Source organism: Epinephelus lanceolatus, chromosome 17 (assembly GCF_041903045.1).
Source record: "Epinephelus lanceolatus isolate andai-2023 chromosome 17, ASM4190304v1, whole genome shotgun sequence".
NCBI lineage: Eukaryota > Metazoa > Chordata > Actinopteri > Perciformes > Serranidae > Epinephelus > Epinephelus lanceolatus.
The window spans coordinates 15,614,317-15,641,227 of record NC_135750.1 but is presented as its reverse complement, the minus strand read 5'-3'; the positions used below and the strand labels follow the sequence as shown (position 1 = coordinate 15,641,227).

General features: G+C 39.4%; 2 protein-coding genes across 2 annotated transcripts in view; both read right to left on the bottom strand.

The window, feature by feature from the left end:
* The window catches only part of ryr2b (ryanodine receptor 2b (cardiac)), an 84,335-nt gene extending 71,223 nt beyond the window's left edge, over window positions 1-13,112 (bottom strand). The window contains exons 1-17 of the mRNA XM_078160912.1: window positions 13,065-13,112; window positions 10,859-10,978; window positions 10,143-10,239; window positions 8,325-8,392; window positions 8,124-8,202; window positions 7,885-7,997; window positions 7,418-7,539; window positions 6,618-6,716; window positions 6,457-6,531; window positions 5,874-6,030; window positions 5,543-5,707; window positions 5,319-5,440; window positions 4,161-4,344; window positions 3,946-4,081; window positions 3,561-3,656; window positions 3,193-3,311; window positions 2,227-2,360 (exon numbers count right to left, since the gene is read on the bottom strand). Coding sequence (XP_078017038.1) covers window positions 2,227-2,360; window positions 3,193-3,311; window positions 3,561-3,656; window positions 3,946-4,081; window positions 4,161-4,344; window positions 5,319-5,440; window positions 5,543-5,707; window positions 5,874-6,030; window positions 6,457-6,531; window positions 6,618-6,716; window positions 7,418-7,539; window positions 7,885-7,997; window positions 8,124-8,202; window positions 8,325-8,392; window positions 10,143-10,239; window positions 10,859-10,978; window positions 13,065-13,112 — 1,934 coding nt within the window. The remainder of the gene's footprint in view (window positions 1-2,226; window positions 2,361-3,192; window positions 3,312-3,560; window positions 3,657-3,945; window positions 4,082-4,160; window positions 4,345-5,318; window positions 5,441-5,542; window positions 5,708-5,873; window positions 6,031-6,456; window positions 6,532-6,617; window positions 6,717-7,417; window positions 7,540-7,884; window positions 7,998-8,123; window positions 8,203-8,324; window positions 8,393-10,142; window positions 10,240-10,858; window positions 10,979-13,064) is intronic.
* Window positions 13,113-17,944: 4,832 nt separating this feature from the next.
* Window positions 17,945-26,911, bottom strand: part of actn2b (actinin, alpha 2b) — a 28,980-nt gene continuing 20,013 nt past the window's right edge. Inside the window, exons 13-21 of the mRNA XM_033613160.2 lie at window positions 26,605-26,713; window positions 24,780-24,920; window positions 24,352-24,534; window positions 22,601-22,735; window positions 22,076-22,255; window positions 20,031-20,177; window positions 19,358-19,423; window positions 19,097-19,255; window positions 17,945-18,898 (exon numbers count right to left, since the gene is read on the bottom strand). Coding sequence (XP_033469051.1) covers window positions 18,740-18,898; window positions 19,097-19,255; window positions 19,358-19,423; window positions 20,031-20,177; window positions 22,076-22,255; window positions 22,601-22,735; window positions 24,352-24,534; window positions 24,780-24,920; window positions 26,605-26,713 — 1,279 coding nt within the window. The 3' untranslated portion in view covers window positions 17,945-18,739. The remainder of the gene's footprint in view (window positions 18,899-19,096; window positions 19,256-19,357; window positions 19,424-20,030; window positions 20,178-22,075; window positions 22,256-22,600; window positions 22,736-24,351; window positions 24,535-24,779; window positions 24,921-26,604; window positions 26,714-26,911) is intronic.

Here is a 26,911-nt window from a genome sequence, read left to right as displayed (position 1 = left end):
CGCTATTTAACCTGCAAAATCTTCCCAGCTCTCCCTTTGCATTGTCTATGCCGCTGCTGCCCTGCATCAGTACTTCCGCGCTCTCTTTCAGCCCCACCTCCACCCCAGCATCCACCTGCAGGCTCCGGCAAGGGGGGAAATATTTAATCACCACTTCCCAATATCTCATATAAACATATCTGCGGGGAGCAATGGGGCGCCAAACTCTAACTACGTTCTGCTGTTGAAGTAAACATTTAAATGTGAGTTGCCTGACTGAAATGTTAAAAAGCATGGTGTGCTTGTGTACCCACAGGATATGAGGACAATCCCACTCAAAAAATGAATGACTTCGAGATAAGGGCAAATACTAACTCATTCTTTAGGTTTTAGGACTCATCCCTGCAGCACTCTATATGCATATGGTTACTATATGAAAAAAACAACTATTAAGAAGAGCATGAAATCCTGAGAAAAGTGAAGAATTAAATGCAGTGTGTCAAAAATATTGACAGAATGTCTCGACAACTGTGAGGAATTCAGGTTGGAAAGGAAGTCTGGGTATGTATGACTGGAGTGAGTAAAGCAACACTGACATTTGCTGTACCAAATAGAATAATTGAACTGAATACAAAATAACTGAGTAGACAGTCTCTGCTAGATGCTTGTTTGATTTCTAGCTTGCTACCCTCTGTATGACCACACTGCATTTTTCTTATGCAGAGCTTTTGGTACTCTCTGCAGTCCACACAGAGCACAACTCAACTCTCAGGAGAACAGCACATTCACTGTTATAAATATATGAATGAATGAATGAACAAATACAGAACCAGGCTCTTCTAGAGGTTCCCTTCAATATCACTGCTGAAACTAAATTACCAGAGATAATTTGGAGGCAGAGTATGACACACAGTAAGATGGAGAGGCATGTGGGCAAGAAAATCGCCAATATGCTGCTGGCATTAAGTCTGGCCGGTGTCTTGAGATTAAATGCCAGTTCATATAGTGACACTAACCTTGCCCTTGACAGAGTTCTCATGACAGTGAAGACATGAGGGAAGACGGAGGGAATTGAGAGAATGGGAAAAGGACGCAGAGAGAAATGTGTGACCTGGATAAGATGCTAGAAGAGATTGGATAAAAATGGATCAGAAGGATGGATAAAAATAAAAGAAGAGGAAAAAGGGCATCTGGATGAATTGACAAAATAGGATACGCAGAGAGGAGACGACAGAAAAGAGAAAGAAAAACTGATGAGAAAAAGGAAATAAGAATGAAGGCAGATCTGCAAATGAGGCATTAAGCTGAATAAGAAGTAGAAGTGATGGAATGAGAAATGGCTTGAGGAGGAAGAGAGAGCTGGGGAATGGACCGAGCAGGTGCGAAGAATATGAAACAAAATAAGCTATAAGGCCCGAGGAACAAAATGGGCTGCTGATAGAGAGAAGCATGATAAAAGAAGGCAGCTGCTGAGGAAGAAAGGGCAGATGGACTGGAGGAAAAAAAAACAAGCTGAAAGGGAAATGGAAACTGCCTACAAGCTTCGACTGGCACAGTGGGCCAAGATATTCAGAGATGAAATATGATGAAACTGGATAAAAAATGTCCAAAGATTAACTCTGTGAGCCATACCACCTCAGGCAGAGAGCAACTTTTCCAAAATCTCACTGGAAGAGGCTGAGACGAAGACATCTGTCCCCATATATCAACATTATCGGTCTGATCTTTTCAGACAGAAAAAAAAACAACTGAAGCAGACAAATAATTCTTGATTTACCTAAAGTCCACCAGAGAAAAAACAAGCGCTGTAGCCTGCTGTGGAGAATCCTGAGGTGTTTCTTGTGTCAAGGATGCGGACACAATTAGAAATAGACTAAGATGCACAGCAGTGAGTGCTCTACAGTTGACAAATGGGGCTCAGCTAAGCAAATGCATGGGTAAATATAAAAAGAGATAAAGAAAGAAAGCCCTCATCCAGTGATTCTCAAGAAAACAAAAAAAACAAAAGCAAGGTCAGAGTATGGGAACATGTTCTCCATGCAACCCGCATGATTTTTAAATGTGCTATTTTCAGATATAACAAAAAACTTTATTTCTACTTTTGATATATTCTGTGTAACTTTTGTTTGACTGATTTCTGTGTATGGCAAATGGCACAAGCAAGTATTAGAGACTCATCTAAATGCAGAGGAATGACTCAGAGACAAAACAAGTCATTATATTTAGAAAAATCATCCGAAATTGTACCTGGTGACCTGATTAGCCAGACGTGTTTGGAGCAGCAAGTCTCTGTCTGGCAGCAGATTGTCACAGATGAGATTCTGATTGGACCGCACAGCAACACCATGACACACACACAGAGAGGACAGCACCTCCAGCACCTGGAACACAACCTGTCAGTGCTTAATCCAGCAACAGCTCGGTAAATAAACACATGGAAATGATCCAGCATTAGGGAACAGGTCAAATATCATGTCAGGATGGCCTAAGAGAGTAACAGATGAGTTTTTCCAAGCTCAGTTGGGAGAATAATTATTGGCATTATAAGTTTCTGCAAACTATGGATATGTAACATCTGTACGTTTTGTATGCAGCAGATATGTTTAAACTTATTGTTTCAATTTTATGTTGCGATTATGCTGTGGTTGGAGGTTTACATATAAAAACCACTTGGTTAGTTAGGAAAACATTGTGTTATGGCATAAAATACCTGGTTTGGTCGCAACAAACATGGCTGGAAATATCCTAAACTCTCATTAAAAAATATCTGCTTTTGTGGGGCATCCGGTGGCTTAGACATTGGAGCAGGCATCCCGTATACAAAGGGAATGTCATTGCCACAGCGGTCACAGGTTCGATTCTGGCCTGTGGCCCTTTGCTGCATGTCATCCCTCTCTCTCTCTCTCTCTCTTTCTCTCTCTCTCCCTTTCACGCGTACACTGTCCTATCTAATAAAGCCCCTAGAAATTAAAATTAAATAAAATAACCACTTCTGTTGGTCTCAAAAAACACAAATCTAACCATATCCATGGTTTGCAGAAACATTTAGTGCCAACATTTTATTCTGACAACTGGGCTAATTCTAAATTTAAACGAGCTATTGCATGTCAGCCAATAAATGAAGAAATAACATGGTAATAATTACAATTACTTGTCATTCAAGATTCTCAAGATTTTTATTTCAGAGACACATGAAAACCTTGTAAACATTACCTTGTGGTTGCATCCATGCTTGTCAAGAAAAGAGATGATGGAACGAATGTGTCCTTCTTTGATGACGTTGATTGCTTCAGGACTTTCCACGAGGACACAGTGCAGAACCTCCAAGACTCCTGTACATATATGCAATTGCTTATTACTTTAGGAAAGTATTTTGCTATGATGCTGTGACAACATATGATAACTAATGTCAGAAATAATGTGCAGCATTTAACAATGTGTAAGAGTATTATTTCACAACGTAATATCACCGATGTAACAACTTAAGCAGGTGTACCAAAAAATATCATGAGATCAACATCTTTAATTTTCTGAATTATTAGGAAATTAAAAACAGGATTCTTAATGAAAATCCAACCAACCACGAGAGGCCTCCAGACGGTCTAGCCTACTAATCAGCCAGTCTAGAGACCCTGAGAAATGTGCACAGTTCACACGGTTTCCTTGGATCAGAGCAGCTAAAGGAGAAAAAGAAGGATTTCATAAGAAAGCGTGTTGAGGATTGACAAGACTTAGGCACTAAGATGCAAAATAGCTGAATTTACACCACTTTTTGGCAATTCATGGATCATTTTCAAGATATGTATTTTTAATAAAAATGTATTTAAAAAGGTTATTATCAGCATAGGAGAGGAAAAACAGGAAAAATGTGAGTCTGTGCTAGAAGGTGATCAATGTTGTGGTGTCAGTATTCAAAAGGAAAAAGTGGTATTGTGACATCTATAGTGAGAGTGTGTTAATTCTCACCAAGTAGCTCATAGAAACGGTTGAGGATGGTCTCCCACTCTTCTCCTGTGTCACTCTGAGCAGCCTCAGCAAAATGAGATCCACTACTATATTGGTGCAGACGGTCAATACAATCAAGGACCAAATCTATCACACCCTGAGAAGTAAAGGGAGTTTACTTGTAGAACAAACATATCACATGTAAAGTCAAAATCTTCATTCACACACTGTTTCACCTCTTCCTGGAACATGTTTTGTCGATTCTTTAGCGCTGTCATGTTGTTCTGTTTTGCTTCATGGCCTAGCCCATCCAGTGGAGGCTGGAAGTAGCTTATTAGATCCTGCAGACTACATGTCACTATCTCCATTGGCAGACTAACAGATGTGACGTTTCCTTGTTGACTAAAACCGTCCAGTTTCCTGAAGACAGACAGATAGTGGTTACTCAAGCCACCAGAATTCCAAATCTATCGTTAAAAGAAGCCAGTGTTTGAGGTCTCTATGTGGGGATCTTCTGTGACACTGATTCGGTATGTAATCCTCATAAAAGTTCTAAGGATAGAGAGTGTCATGTACAGATTGTAAAGCCCTTTTTAAAAATGTACTGTTGTTTTTGTTTTTAAAAAACAGAAAGTTTGAGCATCTGAGCCGCAAGTTATTCCATATTCCAGAGTTTTCTCTCAGTGCTTAATTATGCAGTTGCAGCTTTTTAAAAGCATGGTAGTATTCCCATGGTGTTTTGAAATTTTCTGCGGGTATTGCTATGATACTGTATACCACAAGAAACTTCTTTAGATATTCCAAAACAGCCAAAGTCTGTGGTGATGTAACTGGATATTTGTGTGTGCGTATCTGAAGTGTAATACCATGGCAAAGCTTGTACGTAGTCATAGATTTTGTTTTTGATACCTAAATCAAGTATGATTTGTATACAACGCAGACTTAAGCTTGACAGATAACTGTTTTTTAAGGCCTATAAAGCCTACTTGATATATGAGTTTTAAAATTTCATAACCATACATCAGCCAGTTGATTTTTGTTATTTTAAAGAAATGTGATCAAGATACAAACTGAGTGAGACATTTTACAGTAAAAAAAAATCAGCAGTCAGTTCTCTCTGGTAGACAAACTATGAAACGTAGACACTGTTTCTAAATTAAAAATTAAAATTACCAGACCTAGTTTTGCATTTCTGTACTGCAATTTCGTGTTACATATCAAACCTGACACCAGTACATCTGCAATAAGCTAATATCGGCAGATTTATTGGTCAAGCTCTAACAAGGACAGCTAGACAGCTGCAAACAACAACCTTCACTCAGTCATTCATGGAAACTTCACTGATTATGGAACATTGTTCCACTGACTGAGGGTCTAGACATGGCATCTAGTACCTGATAAAGCGTGTGAAGAGCAGAGTAGCACTCCGGATGAGTCTGGCAGTGTGAGATTCTTCCCTCTGAGAACGAGACAGCGTCAGCCCATCGTCCATATGACCCTCGCTGTGTAAAATGGCCTGGAAACACATAATTTGCAATCATGTAATCAGCATTATCCTTGTGGTTAATCAATATTGATTCTGTCTCTTAAAATAATCATTTTAAATCTAAAGGTTTACCTTTCGCTGAGACACTCCCATGCGTGTAGAATGGGCATCAATGGCTTGGTAGGTGAGCCAAAGCCCAGAGTCTACATGCTGAACATAACAAATGGAGTCTCCATACTTGATCTCTGGGATCCCCATGCCATCAGCATTCATCTTTGTGCCTGTGTCAAGCTTTTCCTGTGAGCAAAATTTTATTGTTGCACATATCACTAACAGATGTGTTTCTCTGATAATAAACTGACTGCACTTGTGACCATCAAGTGCCCAATCCAAAGAAACTTTTGGATTATGAATTAATAGTAGCAACCTTAAAAAGTTCACTTTATCTCATATGACTCCTGACCTTCGATGATCGAAAACAGAAGGAGGTTGTGTTGATGTCAGCCTTGTCCCGATCAACCAGATGCAAGCCTTTCTCCTCTGTGAGACCCAGGTACCTCCCGGTAGTCACATGGCAGAGTCGGAAAGGCTGCCCCCAGCATGTATGCCTGCCACTCCAACTGTGGAATGTAAAGAGCATCATGTTTTTAGTTGGTTTTGTTTACCTTTGAAGGAAACTGACCAATTAGTTTTCCCTCTTTATTGTTGAAATGGCAGGGGAGAAAACAGGGGGCACACAAACCTTCTGGGTCAGTGATATTAAATATGGTTTGAGCCTTTGAATTCTGGGCGGTGCTCTGGCATTGACCAGCAGCAGTGTGTGCAACATAACACTGACTCCCTCTATGAAGTTAAAAACAATCAAGTACTGTGCTTGTGAGTGCTTTTTTCTGTAAAATGACACTAAAAATATTTTTTTGAATTTAATACTGCTTTCCAATATTAAGTTTAAACCTGTAGTGGTTAAAACTACCCTTCATTCATATGAGGCTATTAAACTGCTTTAAACTCAAACAGAGTTGATCATTATATCTGCATATACTTACACAACTCGCAGAATCTCCAGCCTCCAGAGAGAGCGGGCATGGCTGGAGACTGATCCAATCTCATAATGCATCATCCTAAATTCAGAAAAACAGACATGACTACAGAAGCAAAGGCTATTTTGTCTCACTGACATGACAGAAGACCGGTCTTTTCAACTGACCTTTGCAGTTCCTCTCCCTGCTCTGTGGATGGGACAGTCAGATATGCGTCACTGTGGCTGTGGAGTAGTCTCAATGTGTCGCCCCCATTCAGGTATCCTAGAATTAGCACAACAAATATAGGCATAATCTACACTGAAAGAGACTTTTTACTGCTTGAATCAGGCTATAACTGGTATTCAAACAAGGGTAACTACTCTGAGCTAAATAGCAGAAAGAACAAAAAAGCTGAGTACATTCAATATCACCCACACTCACAAGTACACCCCCGCCCCCCCTGCCTCAACAGACTGGCCCACTCACAAGGGTCTGAGGATAGGCTCTGCTAGAGGCCACAGGTATCTGCAATGGGCCAATGCCCTCCCAAGGGTCCAAGTGTGGCCCAGAGCAGCTAAACAGACGAGTGCAAATGAGAGAGCTAGCAAGCCCAGTCCAACTGACTGGCTCCACCTGAGCCCCAGAAGCCCCACAGGACCTTAGAGGGTGACTAGAGGAGCCAACTCAACTGTTTTTTGTTTTTGTTCATCTTTTTTTTTTTAGTTTTATTATTTAATTTTATATTATTACATTCATTATTATGTATGAGTAGTATTATATATTATCATTATGCTTATTTATATTACGTATTTTTTGTATTTACTTATTTGCCCAGTCCTTCTTCTCTCTCTGGTCTCTTCTTTATCAGCTACAAATATGCACACACTCATACACATATACACAAGTGCCCCATATTATATCATCTTAGATAACAAGAGTTTGTTTTTCCAATATGCTTAGAGAGCAAAAAAAAAGAGACTTTCCTTGAGCAACTCCGCCTCCAGAGCAAATGGGAGCAACACGCCAGAGTGTCTGCTGGAAGGCTGCATTAACAATCAGGCTGTCACTCCAGCTTTTGTTGTCAAATACAGCTCCCAAGGACAGGTGCTGGGAAGAAAGACAAATGGGCTCATCAACAATGAATACAACTTCTGATTTTTGAACAACAATGGCTGTTATCATAAACAATTATGCTAATCAAGAGGCAGAGAGAACACAGATTGCCAACTACCGAATGAAGTCTGAGGAAATTAAACCAGTGACATATAAATAGTGGTGTCTGATTCTGCAAAGCTCGGACGAAAGCTGAAGAAGGAATGTAGCGGAGGAAAAAACACATTCAATTTACCAACTTCAGACGTTTAATTAGTAGTTCACTATTTCTTTTAAGAGGTTAGGTTAGCAGATTGTTTTTCATCTAAGCATGAAAACTTTATTTCTTTACTGTCTCACCAGATATCTCTCTGAGGAAACATTGACCAGTATGAGGTCATCTCCGACGCGCACTTTCTCACCCTCTGATCTCTGTCTGGATGCTGGGTGGACGGTCCACCAACATGCCTCACCTGAGCCACACATACAGAGGATATATACCAAGTTTTTGCTGCTCCACATGACATAAACAGAGCGGTAAAAAAATACAAACATCTTACAATTGTCATCGGTTCAATAAAAAATTCAACACCAAATACCTGCTTTATTCTCTTGCAGACCAACATCAAAAGCCAGCTTGTCTGTTGATGATTGAGATGAAGACAAGCAGCTGAGATACTGGGAGTGAAATAAACAACAAAAATATATTTCAGTAAACATATGAACAAATATTTTGAGAAAGCTACTAAAACTGACTGACCCCTTCTGATTTATATCTGCATTTTAACAAGATGACTCACCATGCCGCTGTATGAGTGTAGGAACAACACCGCCTGGCCATATAGAAGGGTGCGATGGCTTCCTCCAGCTCCCACCTGTGAATCACATTCACATTACTGAAGTCACAGTATGAGTAAACACAAGAACTGTAGTGTGAACAGTGAATCAACTAAAAATGAAATAAACAGAAACAAAGACTAAATGAAAAATCATCAAAAAATTAAAGAAAAAAAATCATAAAATATCATAAAAAGCTTAATTTTGTTTGCTTGTTACTTTATGTTGACACCAACTGTTCCAGCTTTACAGTGAGCTTTATTTGTCAGTAAGACTGTGTTAACCTTCTTGCTCCTGATGAATGAAAACACCCTAAACAAAGTAATAAAACCATGGCTTATATCGTGGTGGTCAACAGTTTACAGAGTTGTACAGTTAAGTACAATAATGCCACATTTCCACAGCACATATGGCTCCTCTTAACTCAACTCATTCTTTTTTGGTTTTCCATTTGCACAAACCTGCCATTTTTAAATACCCAAGCTACCATCAATAGAGACCACAATTTTTTTATTCACTCCTTCCACATTTTTTTTTTTTTTAAAAAAAGCAGCCTGCAAAACCACAGCACTGCCCACCCTACCCGCAAACATATGCGTTAATTACTGACCTGAACCTGACCCGCAAACCAGAACTGAAAGTTTCTGGTAATGATAATTACAAAGCCTTCTTGCTGGTGGCTATATGTCATTTCCAGCAAATATCACAATATAAAACATGTGATTTCTGTTTAATAAGTACAAGCAGAGGAAGACAACAGGCACTCACACATCTTTTAAGTGGTCATGTCTTAAGGATGATCTTAAGTGCACAGCTGATAGGTGCATTATTTACATGATGTTACAGAAGTGCATGTTTATTGGATTTAGTGAGGACAAAGAGGCACTTGCTTGCTTACTGTTAGGACTCAGTGTTAGGCCTACATCTTTGCAGAGGGACACATTTTTACCAAACATTATGACCCGAGAGATTTAAATATGTCAGACTTGAACAGATATTCCTGGTCACAAGTAGAGTTATGGTAAGTCTGAGCACAGCAGTGCTTATGATAAAGCTGCTTGATGTGAGAGAGGCAGAGAGAGGGGAAGAGAAAGGAAAAGAAGGTGGAAGTTGGATTATTGATTATTGCATTGTTTCTGTAACTTATTAAGAACTTAGTCGGAGCATTGTTTTTCACTTACTTACCACGACATTTTCTAACAAGCTTAACCCAACTGCCCAACCTACAAGTCAAGCCGCGAGACCCGCAGGCTGTGGGTTAAACTGTGCATCACTAAAATGTACACTAAAGTGTACAAGTCACAAATGACAGACATCCTTGCTGATGAAAGAATCCAGTGAGTGTTACGCTGAAGATGATGTCACAGCAGTTTCACACAGCGACGATGACCTGATCGATGACGATGACGATCACCTTAGAATCCCACCTAAACTGAGAAGGTACTATCTGCAGTAGTTAACAAAATTTAAAAAAAGGACCTTGTACAAAAGTGAGTTGAGTTGAGTTGAGTTGAGTTGAGTTATGCAGTGGAAATGAGGCATAATACCATGTGTAATACCTTCAGTTACAAGTAGGGCTGATATGAGGTCAGTTTAACCTGGCAAGTGATTTTGGCTGTAGTATATTCAAAGTATTTTGAAAGGGTTTTTTTTTTTTTTAGTATCTCGAAATTCCAATCAATTACTTGTGAATCTCACATAAATGGCAAATAATATTTGCTTGAGGAGTGCTGGAATGCGCTGGGAGAGGAAGAAAGAGGAGAAGAGACTCACCTCTGCACCCAGGTGTTCACTGTGGGCCAGCATTTCCTGCAGGGCTCGAACAGAGAGACACTGGGCTACAACAAAGCCACATACAGACAAGTCTGGGGGAACATTCTGGTAAAAATAAAAAGAAAGCAGAGCACGGGTCACTGAGGTAAGTTTCACATCTGTCGACTACCTCCACAGGCTAACAGTGCAAAGTGACACGGACCACAGCGAAATGGGAATTGGGCAGTCCAAATTGAGGATGAAATGGGGAAAATCTGGCACATCAAGAAAAGGACAAATACATAAATTATAAAACAAGATGCTGAGTAAGTGAGTAAGAAGCATTAAAACTGAATGAACTGTTGTGAAATATTAAATGTGATGAAGTTTTTTGTAGTAGGAAGCAATACAAAAAACTTTTAGATACTTTAGCAAAACACTACATAGACACAATTAGCAGACATCCATTAAAACTTAATGTAGAAAGACCAACAGAGGTCAACTTATCTTACAAACTTTTGTGTTTTATAAGTTCCTGATGCAGTTTAAACGTTTGATTACTATATATATAGGTGTTAAAATACAGAAGATACAGTATTTCTGTACAGGTCAAATATTCTTAAACTTTTAAGTGAATTATTTGTATGATAAACACATCTCTCTTTTATTATTTCAAATTTTAAGAGTAACAAAGTGTGATGATAACTGACACTGCTCTGGCAATCATTGGGGTGATGCTCTTTACCTTGCAGTTAGAGGTGGGCTCAAGTCTGCAGAGTCTGCTGCCAAATCCCTCGGCTGCGAGACAGAGTTTCACATGTTCCTCCAGGGAGGTGACAGTGCTTTGCAACACCACCTCATCTCCCTAAGAAAAACACACACACAGAGATGGCAGCAGTAGGGTCAAGCTCTCATGTGCATATAAGTTACAGATTGCCACATATAAAAAAGGCACAGAATGAGTAAAAATCAAACTCCAACAGGTTTGTTTGTGAAGGCCAACACTGATACAGATCAATTTTAGACCTTCATCATAGCAAAATAGCATACCCATTCAGTGCTAGTATGAATTTGGCCTTCAGGGTTCCTGTAAACCAACCCATAAATGTCTAAGAAATAAATGACAGAACCCCCAGAACAAATTATATGAAAATATACAGTACATATAAAAAGATGAGTTGTCATTTTTACAAAGGGCTCATAAAAATAAATGTAAGTGCTGAGTCAATATCAGCAAAGCCCTACTGTAAATGCATGTACAGTAGATTCCTCTCACCTAAAATTTATCTTATCTTCATTTAAATGCCAAACAGACCACGTCAAAGGAATTAGGCATTTCACATCTATTTAAGGAACAGCAGAGAGGGACAACAGACGACTGGTCTCCAAAGTCCGGCAAGGACTACCAACACCTCTCCATACCCAGGCTGTGTACCTCCATATTGGGCAGATACTGCACTGTCTGACCACTGATTCACCCTCCTTTCCACTCTTCCTATCAGCAGCACTCTGCAATCAGTCAAACACACTACCCAATGTGGAGGCACTGTGGGGCAGTCAGATGGCTAAAGGACTCAGCTCTTCTTCAAGGTACATTTGGCAAGTGAAAATTCACTGCACCACAAGACTCTGGCTGGCAATTGGAAATGCATGTTAAACCGGCTGCAACAAACTTTTGAAAAGTCTTGCAGTGGATTTGAAACTAACTCTTTTCGATATATTGCTATATTTTCCAATCTGTACATTTCAGGGTGATGTTATTAAGAGCAGGCTGGCTACCTTGCATTAAATAAAAACCACCTCCACTAACATTACAAAGAATGAATAAACTGTTATTATAGAAAAACCTTCAGGGACATAAAGCAGAGGTGCCATGTGACAAATGCCATGTTTTCAACCAGTGTAGCGTTTAGTTTCTGCTGTCATTTACTAACTAAATTGCTCCTAAGACCAGATTTGTCAGGATCTGGGTGGCTTCCTGCCTCAGCTGAGCAATTTCCTGGGGGAAACTGTGCATTTAATGTAATAATTTATGACACAGATATCTGCAGTTCATAATATTGTGGATTGATCTTGCAAGATGACTTTTTCCCAATCTGGTTACTGGGTTCGGTAACCCTCTGCATCACTGCCTGTATGAGTATGTGTTTGTCTCATATCCACACCAGACTCTCTCCGTGTGACATGCCCTTATCAGAGGGTAAAGATAACAAGCTGCGAGAGGACAACTTACAACCCGGGAATTATGATAGCATCTTGCAGCGAGGATAAAAAAAAGCCACTTGTGGTCTTCTTCTACTGTCAGTGACTAGACCAAACACAGTGATGAAGATAGCAAAAATGCTGCTGGGAGCAGTGCATTAAAAGTAAAGCATGTTTTTAATTAATACACATAACTGCATATTTTGTGTTACTTATAAACAAAACATTATCATTCAAAAAAGATAAGAAAATTAAATGTAAAAGGTATAATTGAAAGCCTTGGGCCATAGATCATAAGGTCACACTTGACTTTGATATTAAATTAGGTCTATTAATCATTACTGCTTTAAGTCATTAAAAAGTACACAATATTAAGACCGAATCAATACAATGACCAAAAAATATCCAAGACCTGCCCAATTTAATCTTGAAAAGGTGGCCAGACTTAAAATTCAGTCTGTAAAGATGTAACCTTAGCAAAAATGTTGTTGAACACTTTTAAGAGCTTTTACTTTTGTTTTTATCCTGAGACACTTATCAGAACAAGCTACACATCTGATTTAGGTGTTTTAGGACAAAAATGTAACATAATGAATCACCCTCTCCTCTCCAAACAGCTAAATTAGGTTACTAACTGTTGACACATTTGAAGCTAGCTAGGTTAACGTTAGCTTAGCTAGCTAACGCATCCTAACTGACTTGACCGAAAAAAGTTACATACAAGCTATTTTAAAAAGTGGCGGACTCACCGTTCGGAGAAACTGGAATTCATCGTCACCTTCTCCACTGTCAGCCATTATTTGAGAAAAACTATCCACATTAGAAAGACTTGGACGACCTTGTTTGCAGTGCAGGAGGAGGAGGAGGACTAGAGGGAGGAGAGGGTGTTCAGCCGTTGGTGTGTGGGCGGAGTCTGCTGCATCCGGAGGTCTCGTGACCGCTCGTGATAAACGGATGCTATTTTGGCGGGACTACATTATGTCAAGTAAAGAAAGGTTAAAGGTCCAGGGGCCATATTGCTGTCTAGTAAAGAGAAAAAAAAAAACTAAGAAAACTTAAATTTATTATATATAATATATTTATTTTTCTTAGAATTTACCCTTAAATTAATCTTGCAGTTACTGCTGCAAAAAAATGTACTGGAGGACCTCTTCCAACACTTTATCAGTGAAAGTCAGAGATGTGAAGTTATGTCTCCCTTTATTTATTCTATAAAATCAAAGGAAGGTTGGACATATATGATGAAATATGGACAACAAATGTGAACTGAATACTGTATATAGTGGACTTTTGGTGTTCGGGAGTAGGAGTCCTTGGGGAGGGACCTCATAGCCTACTATGTATGTGAAGTTATTTTATTTGAGAACCCATTTCCTCTTTGACCTACTTTCTTTCCTGTTGTATTATTTATTCTTTTTTTGTTTGTTTGTTTGTTTGTTTGTTTTGTCCTGTTTGTCTTGTCCGTTGTGCATGTATTCCATGTACAGATAAGACGTGAACATTACTTGATAAAACAGGAGGAACATTCTTGCTTTGAGTAAGCTTGGTTATTTTATTTTTTTATTTTTTGTTTTGTGAAAATGCAACAACTGTATGTGGACTTCTATGGTATATGAGTGTAAAATGTTGTATTTCATGTTGGCAAACATAAAAAATATTGTAGACTGAATTTCCCCTTAAAGTTAAGACTAAAGATAAAAGTTATGCACAAAGCATCTTTGCTCTTAAGAGATCCCCTAAGGTGAATAACTGTTAGGAGTCAGCGGGAGGACTTCTAAGAGGCTTAAGAGTTTTCTGACCAGAGGAGAAAATGGTGGAAAGAAGGAGAAAATTCTCCAAATGAAATGCTACAGATTAGATCATAATGTTTGTGGTGGTTCTCATTAGGAACAGGCACATATTTCCCACCCAATGATAATTATACAACATGATTAAACACCAGAAATAAAATTATCACACCACTATGATGATTGAAAAACTGAAAAAATGTAACAGTGCAGCAGTGATGATGGGACGGTCTCAACCTTCCATCAGCAGAGTGATCACACAAACAGTGAGGACACTTGCGCTGTTTAATATTGTGATGCAGTTCATTTCCACTGGGTGTCCACACCTTGCAGGCTCACGAAAGGGTGTGTCTGTGACAACCAATCACATCTGTTAAAAGAATGCATCACACATGATAACAGGGTCAACCACACCTCCTCACTAAGGTAAAAGTTTCCATCCCTTTTTAGCTCAGAGTTGCTCTGACAAATTTTTAGGCTAAATTAGGAGCTCTCAGAGTATTCTCTGAATGTTTGTGAGTATGACCCCGGGTCTACTGTATCTAAATGTCTTTGGATTTGATATGAGATTTTACTCTATTTTTTTTTTTTTTAATTCAGAGGGCTCCAAGGCAAAAATCCCACATTTTGAAAGTGAACCACCATTAAAAACCAATAAAGAAGAAAAACATGATACAAACTTCTTCCATTTGGCTCCCTGATAAATATTCTGTCCCACATCCATGCTCCCATGCTGGGGATTCTTTGAAGGCTTACCAAACTTGTGAGGGGTGTAAAGTAAAGTTTGGATTTGGGATGAATACTAAAATTTTAGAGTCTACTTCCAAAAAGTGCTTTGTTGTCAGTGATGGAAGAGTTAGGCCTGCTCAGATTGTGTTCTGTAACTGGTATTAAAATACCAGTGTTATAAGTAAAAGTACCACATTCAAAATCTTGTTCAGAGTATCAGAAGTAAATTCTATAATGTAATCTATATTGTTGTTCATTATAGGCCTAATTAGTGATGCATCCATGTGTAAGCATGGGCAGATTTTAAGAAAGGGGCCTCTTGACACAAATATGCAAAGGGCCCCACCACCTCTCCTACACAGGCACAAGACACACAGACGTTACGGTGGTTTGACATCTCTTTATGGTCATTTTGTGTCTCCTTGTGGCTGCTTTGTGCCTTTTTGTAGGTGTTTGGGTCTATTTGAGGTAATTCTGTGGCTTAGTGGGGTAATTTTCTATCTTTTTGGGGTTGTTTTCTCCCATTTTGTGATTGTTTTGCCCATTTATGTACTATTTTGTCTCTCTTTGCAGTTCCTTTGCATCTTTTTGTGGTGTTTTGTGTCTCTTTGTGGTCATTTTGACGCTCTGCCTGATCAGTGTGTGTTAATTTGAGTCACTTTTTGCAGGTGAGGGCCAGGGGGGCCCTGACACCTTGGATTCTTGGGCTTGTGCCTGGTCGCCCCATTCAGTAATCCAACCATGTGTGTAAGTGTCACTTGTGCTGCAGCTGGTAAAGATGGCACTAATTTCTGCTTTATGTTGTGCTCTATGGCTTAATCCATAATAATACATTATGATGTATTAGTTGATTTATATTTTGCATTAATATGATCGTGCTCGGTAACTCATAAATGTTAACAAATAAATGTGGTGGAGTGAAGCATGCAATATTGGCTTCCAAAATTTAATGGAGTAGAAGTATGAAGTAGTACAAAGCAGAAATACTCAACTATTATTTTAAACTTTAGTCTTCATATGTTTGTATGTTCAGCTGACCTTCTCTGATTAATAGAGGGTTTTATTCTTTCTTCTTTCTTTCCAGGATACACATTGGAAGTTAAAATGAGAAAAGGTAATCGTAAAAAAAGAGTGTTACTGAATGCAAATTGAAAGCGAAGAAATTTGACTAATTTGACTAATTCTTTAGTCCCTTTTGTGTCTGGGGATGAAATTTGGATATTCATGGTACCCAGGTGGTCTAATACTAATGTACTAATGGACTAAAGTTCCACTGTTACACATAATACATCAAAATCTAATGGGCTAAATACAATGAAACAACAAAATCCTGTGATGGCCTCATTATTCTCAGAGGACCCTGTAAATTTTGGTTGAATGAGCCTTCCTCTGTCGCTGTTGCATTAAAATTCCACTTCCACAGAAGATATTGCGCAACGTCAACAACAACAGGTTGATTGCCCTGACATTTGCTGACCACATTCATGCTTTTCAAAGAGAGAATCTGTTCTGTAACACCATCCAGAGGTCCTATTCTATATTTTTAGCCCTGGGAGGCAATGCTCTATGAAAAGCTGAACTGTTAACACTGTTCATTACATTAAGCAGGAATAAGGAAGAAATAATTGCAGTTTTTGAAGATATCATGACAGATATCATGTTTCTATTCAACCAACTAGATTCACAACTACTGCCTATTTAAATCTTTCACAGCATCAGACAACTTGTAATAAATTTTATGGTATTAAAAGGCCTCTCAATCAGTACGTGAGTGACAGGTCCCAGTCTTGTGAATTTCAGTGATGTGGCTTTTGTTAGCATGTGGATGGTGTCTTTAAATGTGCTGCAACATGGTGACAAATTACAAATGAAAGACCGAGTACAAGCAATGATTTATTTTATTGAAATAATTGTTTGAATTAGTCACAAACAGTTTAATTAATCCATTACCCTCAAGTACAAAGTGTAACTCACTGAATTTGTTGATAACAACACCAGCAAATGTCTTCAAGCTGTCAGTACTGCCTGAGTATCTTTACTTTCCTACCAAAACACAGCGAATCAAAGCTTTCAGCAAAAATGAGAACAACTCTAGGATATAAAGAGATCAGTGGTATTAGGCTCATTTGTAACAGTAAAAGCATACTTTTCTTTTAAAGGGTATTGCTTGCATCTAAATTGAGTTTTAAATTACGAGTGTGCTCCAGTGCCTTGGGTTGAGTTAGTGTGAAGTGGCCAGTGATCCTCTTCACAGATCTCTTTGATAACTTCCACAGATTGGGTGAACTCAAGAACACAAAATGCTGTTTTATCTTTTTTTTCAAATTGTTTTAGCAGAAAGTAATTTGCAGAGAGTTTGCAACAAGTGTTATGAGAATGCACAGAACCAGCACATTTTAGTAAAATGATTGCCACTGCCTTATATTTAAATACTCCATTCGTGTATGAATGAAAATTCCTTAAATATAATTTCTTTATTTTGTTCTTTAAAGGCATACAGAAGAGCGTGGGTACACAACATGTAACCAAACAGCTGTGAGATATGGACAAATCAGTTCTACAACAGATCCCAAATTGGTCAACAAAGGAAAATGGGAAACAACTCCACACATTAAAGGCATACAACACAAAGATGACTAAATATGGAGTTATTTAGAGCAGGAACAGGCGAAAAAATGTGCATGTCTTTGAAGAAAGGTGGGGAAAGACAGAAGAATGTCAGCACAACGACTTTGGCAGCCAAGAAAGAAGAGAAAAATGTCTACAAAAAGATGCTTTAGTTTATAAAGTGTGTTAAATAGACATAAAACACACATTTCACAACTGTAACCGCAACACAGAGGTGTCTTATGACAGCCTCACCCCATACGATAGTGGCAAAACTTAAAACTAATTGTATAATGAAGCACAAATGTAGTAAAGATCCTCTTTATCTCCTGCTGCCGACTTCACAGCGCAGAAAGAAAAGGAGGAAAAAGGAAACCTCATATGTAAATTGAAGGCTTTATATGTATTCTACTATCATGGACAATTATGTTTTAAATCTGTTTTTTCCATGCTGGTATAAAGAAGCTTTTCTTGTGCTTCATTTGATCTTTATTTTCTCATTTGTGTTTTTATTTTTGAAGCTTAGCGTACTCATTTCTCGGCATATGTAAGTATTAACGTGTTTGTTGCTGCCTGAGTAAATGTTTCATCTTGAAGCACAAAACTCATGAATACTGCACATTTAATCTTCTGTGTTCTCTGCCTTTAAACCGCTGAGCAATTGTAAACATTTACTTTTGCATTCATGTGGTTTCCCACCTCGTGGGTACTGTATATTTGTAGACTTTTGGGAACCCATTTTCTACACTGTTTATTGTTGGATGGCAGGTCTAAAATTGCTTTTGCAAACTGCAATTTGCTTTAAAGCATCTCGAAACGCCTTATCAGAAGATTGTATTCCCGAAATGAAGGCACTGTGAGGTAAACATGAAAACACTACATGACACTGCGAGACAAAACAGGAGTTTTGGGTCTAATTTCCTTACCTGATAAACTATGGAAATCAAGTATCACCACGTAATCTGTATTTTTTGATGGAGTAAGTTTCTCTTCTTGCTTTACCTTCATCACAGAACCTCACTTTTTGCACACAATGTAAAAGAACATGGCAATTTCTATTTGTTTAGGGGGCGATTTTTATCCAAGAGGACAGAGGAAGACGACTGACAATGCTCAGCATGATTGTAGACACTCTAATGTCAGAAAACTAATCAACAAAAAACCTGGTACGGTCACAAACACATTTAATTCAACATATTTGATCCAACTTTCTTATAGATTCCTTAAATTCATCGAGAGATAGAGGGCAGGGAGGGGATGGTTAGGGACAAGGTCAGTAGATGAAAGCCGTTTCTAGGTGGTTAAAGGTCGCTCTCTCCATAGAGGGCAGTGGAGAAGGCGGTGTAGTCCAGCGCCCCTGGTGGTGCTCCGGGGCCCTTGTAAGGCGGCATCCTCATGATGCAATACTCTGCTTGTTCAGGAGGAAGTTCTCTCCTCAGCTCCTCCACTAGTATGTAGGGCTGTGGAAAGAAAATGCATTTCATGTCCCCAGAAACATGCTAATACCCCACCTCTTCCATTTTGAGCTCATGAACAAAATTGTAGACCATAAATCAACACGGCGTGGCAAATACTTGGAAATAATGACTGGAACAGAATAGTGTTGGCTAAGAATATCCGCCCGCATGCCAGTGAGCCACGCTAACACAAACACATACCTTATCAGCTGCCAGGATCCGGAAGGATGCCACAACCTGCTCTGCGGTGTCCGTGTCGGCAGTCTCTCTGGTCATAAAGTCAATGAAAGACTGGAAAGACACGTTTCCAGTACCGTTGGGGTCCACCAGGATCATTATGCGGGCAAACTCCACCTCTCCCTGAGGAGGGCACGGAGGGAGAATGAGAAGAGTTTAAACAGTATGTGTGTAAAGTACTGATAACGTAGCCACATCCACCCACCCATATCTGAAAGAACATACCAAGTCGTAACCCATAGAGATGAGGCAGGCTCTGAAGTCATCGGTTTCCATTGCTCCATTCTTCTTCTACAGTCAGAGGCCGAATTTCAGGTTCACCATACAGGAAGTAAGGAGGAGAGGAGAATCAGGGGAGTTTACAGAACAGATTGAAGCATAACAGGTACAAGCCAAGTACAGGAATATTTTTTTAAGGTGGTATTTGCAGGTGTATTATCAATGTTGTTACCATAGCTTGAATAAATTAAACAGCATACTGGGATAAGTTTACTTGCAGGATTCTTAGGAGCTATAAAACACAGTTATATATGGTGTAACATTTCAGAGTACAACAGCAGCTACTGTTTATGGTGTGGTAATCTGTGATGGCCAAACAAGAACTGTGAAATTTTCATTAATACTCTCCACCAGGAATTGCGTCAGGCTAAATGTAAGGTCAGCTGCTGAACACTGCTCCCGGGTCTGGTAAGAACTGAGCATGTTGCACACACACGCCTCACTGGGGAGGACATTTTGGGTCACAGTGCTCACAATTACAGATCAGTCTCTAAATACAGGGCTACCCCCTCCCCCGCTGCTCTGCTTCTGAATCGCTCTGATTGCTTCAGATCAGTCACTGAAATCGCACACAAAAAAACGAAAGACCCCAGTGAGGAGAGATGGTAGCAGGCTGTACCCTGTCAAAGTGATTGAAAGAGGATCTGAACTCATTCATTTGCTGCTGGCTGATGCCTTTGGCATCGCGGGTCAGGATCTGAGTCTCAATCTCGTTGATGGTGCGGGCGATGGTTGTGAGGAGCAGCTCCCACCCGACACGGATGTGCTGTGGATGTGGTGACAGAGAAGACATATTAGAGCACAGAGAAGACACGCCTTGAGCAGATTAATGAAAAACTGGATATCTAAATGTGTGATTCATAGACTGTATAAAAGTAATGGAAGTAGGCACTGTGACATCACCCACTGGTTTGTGGACTACTTTTTGAGTTTTGAGTTTGCCGTCATGGCCATCGCCTTCTTGTTTTTGTTTTTTTTGGAGCCAGAAGTGAACATATTTAGTTGAGAGGGTGAAGCTTGGAAGGAGTGAGGGTAGGATCTGACTGGATGCCTCAATTGACAGATCACTGCAGTAGCGTTGGTTCAGTCACAAGGTATCCATATCCATCAACATCTATTCTTCCTTAAGGGGCCTCTTTTCTACGCCTGAGTGCTAAGTGACATATTTTTTGGATACTTCACATTAAATTCAATGCATAGCAATACCAGTACAGAACAACTAATGAACCCTACAATGACCCCAAATAGTGAACGCAGTAATTGCATTTGTGTAAACAATAAATTTGGATAAATTTAAGTTGATTATTTCCTGTGAATATTTCATCAGAGATGATTTTTATAAGATTATCTGCCTGTATTTAGATTTTATTTTATTTTTTTAACAATCATACATATTTAATTTTTTTTTTTTTTTGGGACAAATTCAGTACTTTCATCTTTCAACAAATCCTCCTGAAAGCCACAAGTATTTTAGCATCTTCTGGACATGTTCTTGCAGATGAATTTTCTCTTTTGCCAGCAGGGCGTCGTTACGTTTTACCTGCTTGTAAAACTAACCGCTATTCAAAATCTTTTATTCCATCTGCTATTCATCTTTTAAATTCTCTGTAAATTTTTATTATTTTTTTATCTCTTATTGATAATCAGCCTATTAACTTTCTATCATTTATTTATAGATTTCTTTATTCCACCGAACTCCTTGGCCCAATTATTATTTGTCTTTTGTTTTTGTTTTTTAACTCATCTATTTATATGTCTACATGGTACTGTATGTTATGTGTGAAAGGCAACTGTTCCAACAAATTGCCCCCTGGTAGGATTAATAAAGCTGTCTGAACTTCTCACCCTTGGCCATTGTTCTATTCGCTCTTTGGCTGTTTTACTCGAACTGTGAACTTTTCTAAAGCAGGACAAGGCTCTTGAGCAGAGAGTGATGGCTCTGTGAATACAAGTTGTTTTCGGATCTTCACTGTGCCCTTACCCTGTGAGATTCCTTTTAAGTTAATATCTTGAGTAATGATCTTAACTTTAAAAATAACATTTTAATTTAGTTTTCCTCACAGAAATGAATGAAATACTAAGATATAGGCCTACTGTATTTTTTCTTCTTTTTTTTTTTTAAGTTTTCTTACAGTCCTTAAAATCAAGAAGGCTTCGCAATCTTCCATGAAGCTTTGGCGACCCTTACTGGGGGTCAGGACCCCCAGGTTGGGAACCAGGGCCCTGAAAGCATACCCTGCTTTAGTGTCTATTTTACTCTACAATAGGACCATAACTCACGAAGTGAACATCATGCTGTATTGAAGAAGACTTCACACTAGTGATTAAGTCCATAAACTCATCAAGAAAATATTCACTGCGGCAATAAATCAAATGAGAAGTAGGGTCATTTTCTCATGGACTTCTTTTTGCATCCAGTGGTGTCGCCCCCTGCTGTCCAAAAGAATGAATGTAGGTTTAAGGCACTTGATATTAATTTCACTTTTCAGACCTAGAGGCTACTGTATGTCCACTTCTTTTGAACAGTCTATAGTATGTTTATCATTGTATTTACACAATTTCAGCATCCATGCAGAGCTGCAATGAGTATCTTACGTAAGAGTATGTGTTTGCAAATACTGTACATGTATGCAGTGTTTATGTTCGTTAACCACTGCCCCGTACCTCCATAGTGTAGTTGGTGTGTTTGTTGTCAAACACCAGGGACTCTTGGATTAGCTGGTGGTCTCCCTCCAGCTTGTCGATGTTGGGCTTGTAAGCAACAATGACGTGCTCGCACTGCTTCAGCTGGGTCATCTGGTCCTCAAGGGCGCCTCCTATCTCCAGGGAGCAGCGCCCAATTTCCTGGTAGAATAGCAACGAGGTCACCTTAATATTTTGGACCAATTTAAGTCACACAATGCAGGTTTAAAGATCAGACGGTTTGCTCACTGATACTGCAGGGAATCATTTACCTGTGGCTGAAAGTGAATTCTGTTAGAACACATATGATAATATGATGAAGACATATTTTACCTGTGTCATAATAATACTTCACGTTATTCAATCATCATCATTATCAGGGCAGCCGCCACCATTTTACCTCCCTTATGAACAATATGCTTGGAATGTAATCATCCTCCATTTCAGGTCTTTATTTGATTAGATGGAGATAACTGTCGAATTGCTTATGAAGCCTGTATGTCTAACCTCCATCCTGGTTTGTATCCAGGGTCCAATGAGATTAGCCTGGGCAGCAAACTGTCGTCTCAGCCTTTCATGGGCATGTTGACGTGCCATCTCCTCCTGGAGGGCACCATCTCTCTGAGGAACCAGCTTCTTCACCTACAAACACACACAAAGGGCAGCTGTATCTGTAAGACACTGACTCCCCCTGTAAACAGCCAGTAACATTAAACAGAATTATGCTCTTGCATAATCCGACATTTCAGATAAAGATAAAGTCTATAAATACATATCTTGAACTAATACAGTGTACAGTATGTTGTTAATGCGGTCACATATGACACAGGTGGAAATAAATCAATTTAACGAAAACATACCAAACACTAGAGGAACATTGTTTCACTGTATTTGGTAATGCCGAGAGATTAACACAGTCTGGGAGAGGATAAGAGTTATAATCGACAAGATCACTTCAAAACAAATTTTAAGAATATGTGGAGGTCTTTCATTAATTATGCATGTAGAATTTAAATTTTTCTCCTGAGAACTTGTTATATTTTGCATCTATTGAGCTTAATATGACAGTAGTGCAGTGGTTAGCATTGTTGCCTCACAGCAAGATGGTTCCTGGTTTGAACCCAGGGTGGGGGAGCCCTGCTGTGCGGAGTTTGCATGTTCTCCCCATGTCAGTGTGGGTTTTCTCCAGGTACTTTGGCTTCCTCCCACAGTCCAAAGACATGCAGGTGGTGACTCTAAATTGTCCGTAGGTGTGAATGTGAGTGTGAATGGTTGTCTGTTTCTATGTGTCAGCCCTGTGATAGTCTGGCGACCTGTCCAGGGTGTACCCCAATAGACTGCATTCATCCGTATACATGTAAGATTCTCCATCGCCTGAATATTGTCTATGATGGTTGGAACTACAGCACTATTATAATCAACATCTGAAAAATCCTCCACCAGATTTGGATGACCCAGTGCTGAAAGCAGTTTTATGATCCTACAAGTCAGAATTAAACAAAGGTATTTTATTCAGACTATATTAGAGTTTTATGTCAAAGAAATCCCATTCCACAAAGCACCTTAAAAATAAATGGGAAAACATGCAGAGAATCTGGTTGGAAATCTCTAATTAGATTTTTCATTGCCCCAAAGCAGAGACCACACTTTACAGGAGAGGCTCCCAAAGTGCTGGAGATTGTGTGGGAGCCAGGATGCAAATCACTAGCATATATTTTGGTCCTGTAATAAGACAGTTTTGGTCTGAGATGCACAAAGTATTGGAAAGCATACTTAACACAGAAATACCTTTCCTATTTAGACTTTTATTTTAGGAAAGGCTGACTTTCAACCTGGACACTTTGACGAATACTTGTTCTGTGCTTTGATATCCGCTGGTAAGAAAACCTTCACAAGACATTAGCTGCTTCCTGAAGGTACGTTTTACACAGCTTTTCCACTTTCTTTGAGTCAGGGTTGTGTTATATGAATGTAAAAGGCTGTATTCTATGGTGTTAAATAATAGAAATAACATATTGTGGGGAAAAAACTGAATTATGAGAGTACAGTATCATGCTTTAGATTGTTACTGCTCGCTCAGTCCTTCAACTCAGTGTTAAATAACTGGAGGAGCACTTCTGTACTTTATTAGAGGAATGTGCATATTGTACTCCTTGCTCCTTTTTCATAATTAAAGCTTTCATATGGCCAGACAGGCACTGTCTGAGTCATGACTTCATTCCTCGATATATGAGTCTGTAAGTGAGCATTAAAGCTACCTTTTCCCACTTGTTGAGGAGCTCCTCAGTTGTCAGGGTGCTGTACGGGTTGATAATGTTGGCCTTGATCCCATAGCTCTGGGAAATTTTCTGCACCTCATTGTGGATTCCCAAGATGGCCTGTCTCTCTGCATCCGCCTCGGGTAGAGTCGCTTTGAACTGCTCATGAGCTGCGATTAGACTCTGGAATGGGAAAAAGGGAAGTCCTGACATTTTATTAAAATTTCGATTTCACCACGAGCGATAACATTATGTGTATTATGCATGTTTCTTTTGGCTGTGACAGGTCCAGCAACATTACTCACTATATAATACGAGACTACAGACATAAATCATGGGAAAAGTGTGAGCTGGTTCATGTGAAATGAGCCTAGAAACTCACAAATGGCGGAAAGTGTGTGAGCCTATAATGCTTCGTGTGAGCCTACCTGGACCTCCTCAATAGTATGCACTATGAACATGTCCTGCAGGTCCTCCATGGCTCCCTCCATCCAGTTGTTGAAAGGCGCTGACCTCTTGGCAAACTCCAGGAACAACTGATCAATAGTCTCCAGCAGCTTCTCTGTTCGCTGAGGATTACAAGATATCACATGTCTATTTTGTACATTTCCAAATCCACAAAACCTCAAAACATCCGACCTATAGCTCAGTGTCAGGCTCTGCCCTGAACTAAGGAGGAGTCCTCATCATCATTTCTCACATACAAATCCCAAACAAACACCCCCTCACCTGTTTTGATAGCTAATCCGAGGGCGCATAACATTGGCATGGCCTTGTTAACCTCCAACTCTGGTTTGGTTGTCCCCTCCCCTCAGCAGCCAGCGGATGGCGTGGAGCAGGAGACGGACAGACAACAGACCCCTGTCCCTGTCATTCAGACTTTAATCCTTGGCCCTCTTCCAGCGCCCTCACACATTTGCAGGTCTGGAATGGCCAGCATGGATCAGAGGAAGTGGCTGGTGGGCTCTCAGCCAGTCACTTCCTGGACAGGACTCTTACATCTATTTCTCCTTTATCCCCTCCACCCTCCCATTTTACCATCCTATCTGGGTCAGGGATTTTAAAGGGGATCCAATTATCTCTCCTCATCAATCAGCTGTGTCCTCACTATTGAGATGTCATTGACAGACACCTATATATGCTTACACTGACATTTTGATTAAGCTGGTTTCAGACTTGCAACTTCATACTGCATCCATTAGGGTCCGTGTGGAACATTAGCGCACTCTTGTGGGGGATTACTTACTTACAGTGGTGGAAAGTAACTTAGAACATTTACTCAAGTACTGTACTTAGGTATAAAGTCAAGGTAATTGTTCTTTACTCGAGTATTTCCATTTTCTACTACTTCATACTTGTACTCCACTACATCTCAGAGGAATATATTGTACACTTTTCTCCCCTACAGCTTCAGTTACTTTACAGATTACAGTTTTGTCATCCCCTTCCTGTCTAGTGAGAACCATGTATCTCTGTTGGTGATAAACTGAAGGATGAAGTGTTCCTTTGTGGGTTGAGAAAATCCTCCTGCCTCTTAAGCTAAATAAACTATTCAAAAACCCTCTTGGATCAGCCGGAAAATGCATCAATACAAAACTGAAAACAGGCTGTTTTTTAACACCATGAAAAGTTTTTGAGACACATGGTTCTCTATGTCTCAAACATATGATAATCTTACAGAATATAATGCATTGCTGTAGATTAAACTAAGCAACAGCATAAAAAGGAGTGAAAATAAGCACAACCTTAAACATCTACAGCAGTAAAATGAAACATACGCATTGATGCACCAGTATTATTGATCCAAAATCATCATATATAATAGTAAAACACTGACAGGGAAGATTTTACCTCACAATGAATACTTGAGGTCTGTCAGGTTGGAGAAATTGTTGCAGTAATGTGACCAAAAATATTAAAGCCCCTTTGAATATGAAATTAAGACAATTTAAGACTTTTTATATCCAGAAAACTTCATTTAAGATATTTTAAGACTTAAGGACCTGTACACACCTTGTGTAAGTACATTTTGATAAAACTTATTTTACAGTTGGTATTGGTACTTTAAATTACTTCAGTGAAGGGTTTGAGTACTTCTCATGTCACTGCCTACCTATTTATATAGTTTTAGCAGCTAACAAGTGATCTCAAACACTTAAGCCTATGAGAAAATTGATATGAAAGTGGATGTGAATGCCTTGTCATAATCTTACACATCAAGTCATTCATACCAGACTCCAATGTTGCCCTCACCTCCAGTGCCTCTCTCCTCTTCTGAGTCAGGGTTCCCAGCTTGTCCCACAAGTCACAGATGCTCTGGCAGCGCTGGTTCACAGCAGCCACGTCATGATAGTCCAGCTCACTGGAAAAACAAAGCACGAGCAGCTGTTTCAGTTGTGGAAAAGAGTTTTATGGTATTATTGCTCCCCAGGCATTTAGGTGCCTTTTTATGAATAAGTACTGGAAACTGTCATGGGACACCCCAAAAAAAAAAAAAAAAAAAAAAAAAAAAAAAAGTGTAAAAGGAAATGTGCACTGCCCAACTTTAAGAGTGGAATAT